The sequence below is a fragment of the Indicator indicator genome, chromosome Z (genome assembly GCF_027791375.1).
Source record: "Indicator indicator isolate 239-I01 chromosome Z, UM_Iind_1.1, whole genome shotgun sequence".
Lineage (NCBI taxonomy): Eukaryota > Metazoa > Chordata > Aves > Piciformes > Indicatoridae > Indicator > Indicator indicator.
In genome coordinates, this window is record NC_072053.1 from 82,404,154 (window position 1) to 82,412,077 (window position 7,924).

General features: G+C 46.2%; 1 protein-coding gene across 1 annotated transcript; it reads right to left on the reverse strand.

The window, feature by feature from the left end:
* Window positions 1-2,587: 2,587 nt before the first annotated feature.
* On the reverse strand, window positions 2,588-6,797 carry LOC128979435 (cyclin-dependent kinase 4 inhibitor B-like). Its single transcript, XM_054397648.1, has 2 exons — window positions 6,654-6,797; window positions 2,588-2,905 (listed from the first exon to the last, which is right to left on the reverse strand). Exons 1-2 carry the CDS (start codon window positions 6,795-6,797, stop codon window positions 2,588-2,590), a joined length of 462 nt encoding a protein of 153 aa, XP_054253623.1.
* Between the last annotated feature and the right edge of the window lie 1,127 nt (window positions 6,798-7,924).

Genomic DNA, 7,924 nt, shown 5'->3' on the forward strand with positions numbered 1-7,924 from the left:
GTCTAGACACAACCTCTGGAAATCATCCAGTCCCTGCTCAAGCAGGGGCACCCACGACAGGTTGCCCAGGGTCACAATGTCCAGGCAGGTTTGGAATCTCTCCAGAGAAGGAGACTCACAAGCTCTCTGGGCAGCCTGCTCTGGGGCTTCAGCACCCTCACAGCAAACTTTCTCTCCTGTTCAGATGGAACCTCCTGGGTTCCTGGTTGTGCCCATTGTCCCTTGTCCTGTCACTGGGCACCACTGAAAAGAGTCAGGTCCCATCCTCTTGACCCCACCCTTAAGATATTGATCAGAATAAATCTTCTCTCAGTCTGCTCTCCTCCAGGTTCAGGCACTTACCCCATGTACACCAGCTCTGATAGCTCCATGTGTAACCCTTATTCCTAAAACTCTTCATCCTCTTTTCTTCAGATGACCTTTCGAGGAAATTTTGGGCTTGGGCATCTGCAAAGTTCTTTCAGCAGGGCTTTCCTGGGTGTGGAGAGGCTATGTGGAAACCCTGTGGGCATCCCGGTGTGGATGGGCTGTTTGTAAGGATATTTCCTGGAGCTCTGCTCCTCCTTCCTACGGGGAAGGGGAGGGGGCAGATTCTTCGCTGGGAAGCCGGGAGAAGATGAGCAGAGATGCTCTACAAGGCTGAGCTGGGCTCCTGCCCGTGTTCAAGCTGAGGCAGAAAAACAAAGACGTTTCGCCTCTAGCAAGTCTTTGAAGCTCTTCAGGGGTGGTGATCTGTGCCCTGAGCCAAGTGTACTCCTGAGCACTGGGCAACGAGGAAAAAAAAGCAACACCAAACTCACAACATCTTTTGCGAGAAACGAGAGAAAATAAAGTAGCCCGAGGTCTCCTCCCTGTTCTGCAGCATGTGCTTGCAGGCAAGGGGAAAAAAATATATAATAAATCTTGAGATCATAAAGTCATGGAAAGGTAGGAAATGCAGCTGAGCGTTCCTGCTGCTCTCCAAGTGTTGTTTTAAGAATCATAGAATCGTCGAATGGTTTGGGTGAGGAGAGACCTTTAAAGGTCTTACAGTTCTAATTAGAACTGAGGAGGGACATCTGCAACTAGAGCAGGTCGCTCAGAACCCCAAACAACCTGACCTGGAATGTTTCTAGGGGTGGAGGTTTTCTAGCACCTCTCTGGGTAATCCGGGCCAGTCCCTCACTGCTCTCAGCATTTAAAAAATGTGAGGAATGAATGCGTTTCATGGATGTTTTTCACCACCAGTGTGCGTCTGCATAAAAAAGTCCCCTGCGTGCGTGGTGTGTGTCTGCAAGTATTCAAGCACAGATCAAAGAATGCAAGCAGGGAACAACATCGAGATTAAATAACAGCGTCTGACACGGAGCAGTTTTGCGAACAGAACCGTTTAATAGCTAAACACACGGATTTGCTGGGGGTTTGGGTTTGCTTTTTAAGCCAAACTTTTTCTTATTTTGCCGTTGAACAGTAACGGGAATTTCACCAAACACAAGCGTATGAACATCGAGCAGTGGACGAAAATCGTGAAAACAAAACAGAGACAAGAGATGTGAAAATGTTGGGACCAGCGATTTGGTTTGGGTTTAGGTTTGGGTTTTGTTGGGCTTGTTTGTTTTGGTTTTTTTTTTCTAAACATCTGATTTAGAGGTGTGGAAAAGCTGTTCTAAAACCTGGCTCCTTTGCCAAATTGTTCTGACTCAACGTGGTGTCTCCAAGTCGTTCAACTTGTGCAGCAACCAAACAGCTGCCAGCTGGATTTGCGACATACTGAGCTTTCTCTCAATCCATTGATACAGAGTATTCCCCGTGGCTCCTAAATCGTAACCGGTATTAAATATTTTAGTACTTCCTAAACCGATTAACCAAGTGTTTTAAGACTGTCTCAGCTGAGAGGGGTTGATAAAGTGAGAAGATTCGAAGATGAATTAAATTTGCAGACGGGGGTGGTGGGTATGTTGCCGAATTGTTCAGTCTTTCACAGAACAACGTGTGGAAGGATTTCAAGGCGCCGCTAAAAGGCAACGCCTTTCAGGGCAGTGAATAAAACCACTACTGTCGTGAATAAAACCAGTACTGTCGTGAATAAAACCAGTACTGTCGTGAATAAAACCAGTACTGTCGTGAATAAAAACAGTATTCCATGTAGATGAAGGTGAGCATTGTAAGGAGGCGAACAAGCCCCCGAGGGAAACGGAGAGTTCTCACTTCTCTAAACCGCATCAATTAAACAATAAATGAAGGGGTGAGTGGGAGGAAAACCTACAAATTTGATTTTTGGTTTATTTTTCCCCTGAAAATCCCTTTGCAGCTCGTCCTCCCCGCGCCTGTCGAGGCTGGGAATAGGAAGGACAGGTAGAGGAATTTTTTTTCTGGCTCTTTCCGCCTTTTATTTTTTTCCTTAGAAAATTCAGCAGCAATGGCAGAAGCAGGAGGCGGAGTGTGCGGGACAAGTTCCAGGCTGAAAGGGACAGAGGAAGACCTTCCCCAGCAGCCGGGCTCCCGGGAGAGCCGAGAGTGGCGATGATGGAATTGGGGCGCACACCCGCAGGGCGACAAGGGGAGAGGCTCTCAGCGTGCGATAGCTGCAGCGGGGAGGGGAAGTCGGTCATCGCTCAGCCCCCTCGGCGGGCGGCCCGGCTCCCGGTGTGGCGGCGGCGGCGGCGGGGAAGAAAGGCGGGTGCCGTAGATAGCAGCCCACCGGTCCGTGCGGACCCCCCTCCGCCACATCGAGGGGAAGGCGGCCGCGGCCGTCGGGCAGATCAAGGCGGGCCCCGGCGCGGTGCAGGACCACCACCGTCTCCAGGAAGCCGGAGCGGGCCGCGTCGTGGACAGGGAAGCAGCCGGTGCTTGGGTCAGGGCGGTTGGGGTCGGCTCCGCGCTGCAGCAGCAGCTCAGCCACCCGTGGCTTGCCCAGCATCATCACCTGCGGGGAGAGAGAGCGTCAGCGCCGCGCAGCTCCGCAGGACATCGCGGGCGCGGAGGGACGCGGGGATGGGAGCGGAAAGCTGCAGGGCTGGGGGACGAGGAAACTGTGGGGCTGCGAGTGTCTCTGGAGCAGAATATTCCTGAGTCAGCTCTTGGAAGCTGTGACTCGCATAAAAGCAGGAGACTGCATTCGATGATCTTCATGCGTCCCTTCCCACCGGTGTTGTTCTGTGATAAAGTATCACCTGTCGTGGGTTTGATTTCCAAACTAGCTACAGCGTGTCCGCAGGTCCTGCTGCATATTCTGTGCCATTTGCACGCGACGTGGCGTGCTACGTATCTGTGTGCTCTGTTCCGAAATTTATATCATTTACAAAACCATAATATCCTACATATCTACATGTTCTGACCACGTTTTATACCATTTTGTATGCCACGGCAAACTGTATATCTGTATTTTCTCTCCCCCATTATATATATATATATGTGTGTGTGTGTGTGTATACACTGTGGTACACTACACATCCGTATTTCCCTTCCATATTTTATACTATTTATATATGCCGTGGGGTAATACATATCTACAAGCTCTGTTCCACATTTTAAACCATTTTTATACACCATGGCATACTACATATCTATATATTCTGTTCCATATTTTATACCATTTATGTATACCACGGTACATTAGATATCCGTATGTTCCATTCCACTTTTTATATCATTTCTGCTTGGTACAGTGTACTACATATCTACATTTTCCATTCCACATTTTATGCCATGTATACATGCCACGATATACTAGATATCTGTATGTTCTGTTCCACTTTTTAAATAATTTATATGTATATGTATATATATATATATAAAATAGTGTGTATATAAATATATAAATGTGTATATATATATATATATCATAGTGTGTATATATATGTTATAAAATGTGGGATAGAAAAAATATATATGTAAAATGTTTACATTTTGCACATATATATTTTTCTATTAATATATATGTTATAGAATTTGATTATATATATAAATGTATAAATGTTCCACATTTTATAACATTTATATATATGTGCATATATATACATACACACACACTATATTACTTGACTACATATTTTGATCCACATTTTACACATTCATATATGCTGTGATATATATCTCTAAGTTCTCTTCCATATTTTACCCTATTTATATATGTCATGCTGTACTACATATATGTAAGTTCTGCTTTTATACCATTTATATATGCTATGCTGTAATATATATATTATACATTGTATATACATTATATATATATTCTACATTTTTGCCATATATATGTATATATGCCACGCTGTACTAAATAGCTGTATGTTCTGCTCCACATTTTATACAATTTATATATGCTATGCTATATTACATATATATATATATATTCTGTTCTACATTTTATACTACATATATATGCCATGCTATACTAAATATCTTAATGTTCTGTTCCACTTTTTATGTCGTTTAGATATTATACAGCCTACCACATATCTGTAAATTCTGCTCCGGATTTTATAACATTTATATGCATCATGGTGTACTGCATATCTGTATTTTCTCCTCCACGTTTAATACTATTTTTATATGCCATGCTATGCTAGATATCTCTGTATTCTATGTCATATTTTATGCCATTTATATGTGCTACAGCTTACAGCTTATCTGTATTTTCTGTTTCACATTTATATATGCTGTGTTATGGTACATATGTATATATATTACATTCCTTATTTTACACCATTTGTATATGTTGTGGCATACCACATATCTGTATGTTCTGTTTCATTTACTATATAATTTTTCTGATACAGTGTACTTCATATCCCTATGTTCTGTTGCACATTCTATACCATTTATACACATTATGATGCCACTCTGCAGTGGAACAAAAAGCAGAAACTTCTGGAAAGACCTGATTATGCTCAACTGAACAAAAAAACCCCACAACAACAACAACAACCAAAAAAGTACAAAAAATAAAATAAAACAAAACAAAAATCACACAAACAAAACAAATTACAAAAAATAAAGGAAAAAAAAATCAGCACCCACAACCAAAAAGGAACGAACAAAAGCAACAGGCAAACAAATTAAAATTACATTGAAATTCTGCTTTCCACATTCTCCTGATTATAAAAGTCCATATTTAACGGAATTTTAATCCCATAAATTGAGTCTCAACACTAGAAAAGACCTCGAGACAACAGGTTTCCTCACTGTTTTCTTTCTGGATGGAATTTAGTTGCAATCCATAGATATTTGGGGTTGTTTATAACAGAAGTGCAAAAAAAAAAGTTTATAAATTTTATAATCTATAAATTCACAATATATAAAACCTTAATGTAAAAATTCTTGGTGTATAAATTAATAACATCTAAATTCCTGCAGAAGGTAAGTGTTTCAGAAAGGCAAAGATCCACTCGTGGCAGCCATTTTGCAGAGTGCTGGTGAGGGAAACAGAATCGAGGCTCACTCTGAGAGGAGCAAACCAGAAAACTTAGAACAGTGCAGAGTGCTGGTGAGGGAAACAGAATCGAGGCTCACTCTGAGAGGAGCAAACCAGAAAACTTAGAACAGTGCAGAGTGCTGGTGAGGGAAACAGAATTGAGGCTCACTCTGAGAGGAGCAAACCAGAAAACTTAGTGCAGAGTGCTCTGCAACAGAATTGAGGCTCACTTTGAGAGGAGCAAACCAGAAAACTTAGAATAGTGCAGAGTGCTGGTGAGGGAAACAGAATTGAGGCTCGCTCTGAGAGGGGAAAACAGAAAACCTCACAACTTACAACAGTGTGAGGACCCTTTTCATCTGGTATTTGAACCTACAGCAGAAACAAAACGAGTAACTTTCTTGGTGCCTTTCTCAGTAACTCACTTTGGAAAAATATTTCCTTTAACCTGGGTAAAAGTGCAAGGACTAAAATGGCCGTGCAGCTGAGCTGGTGAATCATTATACAAAAGGCTTCAAAGGAGAACTCGAGAAACTTTTTTATCTTTTTTTTTTTTTTTTTTTTTTTTTAATCAAATACACCACTCCAATCTAAGTACCAGCACACGAATCGTTCAATGAGCATTTTAAAACTTCCACTTTAAGGATTGTTGATTGATAAAACACACTTGAAGCTCTCAAAATGCCTGGAAAGCAGCTCCACCACAGATTGGTGCTTCAAATATCTATTGATCAGTGCCACCGCTATCGATGATTAGTGAATATTTAAAACAATACTAAGAATATCGAGGACTAGTAATATATAGACCTAGTTTCAAGAAATAACTTCCACTCAGTGACGCCCTATTTTCTGCCATTTTTTCAAGTGAATGTACTAAGGGGATCCCACTTATATTTTTTTTGGGAGAAAAGACCCATTAAGGCGAAACAAACGAGACTCATTAAAACAAACAAACAAACAAAAAAGGTGGATCCGAGCTCAGTTAACTCCCTGAACCCATCCGGAAGGGGCTTTTATAGTCCCATTCCTCCCTCCGAATACCCTTAAATATAATTCGTTTACTGTCAGCAGCGCCCCTCGGAACCTATCTGGCATTCGCAGAAGGGGCGAGGGCTCGGGAAAGCGGGGATTCCGCCTCCCATTATAACAATAAAAAATCATTCAAAACCCCAAATCCACTCTACTCCCTCTCCAGGAGAGCCCTCGCCCCCAACCAACACCACCCCCCTTCTCCCCTCCCCCGCTCCCCGGTGCTCCGTACCTGGAGCGGGGTCCTGCCAAAAGAGTTGATCCCGTTGGGATCCACGCCCGCTTCCAGAAGCATCCGCACCTCCCCGAGGTCCCCGCGGGCAGCTGCGTTGCACAGTCGGTCACCGGAGCCCTCAACCCGCGGGGACCTCTCCATCGGCCCCCACCTCCTGACTGACCTGCTCGGTTCTCCCTGCCTTTCTGCCTGCCTTGTCAGGGATCTCGCCCGTCTCTTCGGCGCGGCCCCTCCTTCCCGAGGGCAGCGGCCACTTCCCGCCCCCCCTTTCCCCCTCCCCCCCAATTCCAGTGCCTCCGGACCCCGGGTACGTCCCCTGAGTACCCCCCCCTGCGCACAATCCGGGAGTGGTAGGGCGCTGCAGTGTCCCCCGCCGCCGGCTGGAAGCTGGGTGGGGTGAGCGGTGCTGGGGACGGTGTAAAATCCGCCTAAACCTCCTGAAATCGCTTCTTCTATCCGAACCTTGTACACCCCCTCCCCCACTTAAGGGGGGGGGGGGGGGCACAGGGCGGGGGACAGCTGCGAAGAACTCCTCAGTGACAGCGATCTGCTCCCCAAAATGAGGGCCACCCCTGGGGAGGGTGGGGGGAGGGCTTGCTTGGGGGGGGGGAGGGGCTGGAGGGGAGTGAGATTTCACGCAATCCCTTCTGCAAGAGTGCGGGGCGGATGACGCGGGAGCTGCATCCCCGCCTACCCCAACCCTCAGGGCTGCTATCGGTGCGGGAAGAGGAAGAGAAATGGGGGCTGCAACCCTGTGCCCCACATCTTTCTCCGCTTTGGGGAGGGGTCAAGGCACAGCCCCACTGGCAAAGGGCTCCTCCGGGCTGGCAGCCGCTGCACCGGCCCGGGCAGGTGGGAACGAGCCCCGTGGTTATATCGCGTGGGGAAGGTGGGAAGTGCCGGTGGGGGCACATATACCAGAGCCTTGCCGGGGTACAGAGGGACTCTTGTGAAGGATAGCTTGGTTTTCTTCCTTCTATGAGGGTCTTTGCCCTACCCCGAGGCCTCGGAGCTGTGGGTCTGGGTCCATCTCTCCGTCCTGCCGCTGGCCAGGATGGGTAGGCAGCCCGGATGAGGAAGAGAGCTATGCCCGCAGGAAGTCTGAGGTCCACCTCACGGCACCCGGCAAGACAGGGCCGCTTCACCCCAGCCCTCTCACGGTCAGGAAAACCTCGGGCAGATCCATCTGGATTAATGTACGGATCCATCCGGGCAGCCAGAGGCTGGGTACCCCTCGCCTTGTCGCCCCAAAACCAAACACCTGACTC

Bases quoted from the DNA above. Each gene is read 5' to 3' on its own strand.
- LOC128979435 (XM_054397648.1), bottom strand. From the start codon at position 6,797: ATGGAGAGGTCCCCGCGGGTTGAGGGCTCCGGTGACCGACTGTGCAAC. The intron at 2,906-6,653 runs GTACGGAGCACC...CTCTCCCCGCAG, and splicing joins TTGGCAGGACCCCGCTCCAG to GTGATGATGCTGGGCAAGCC.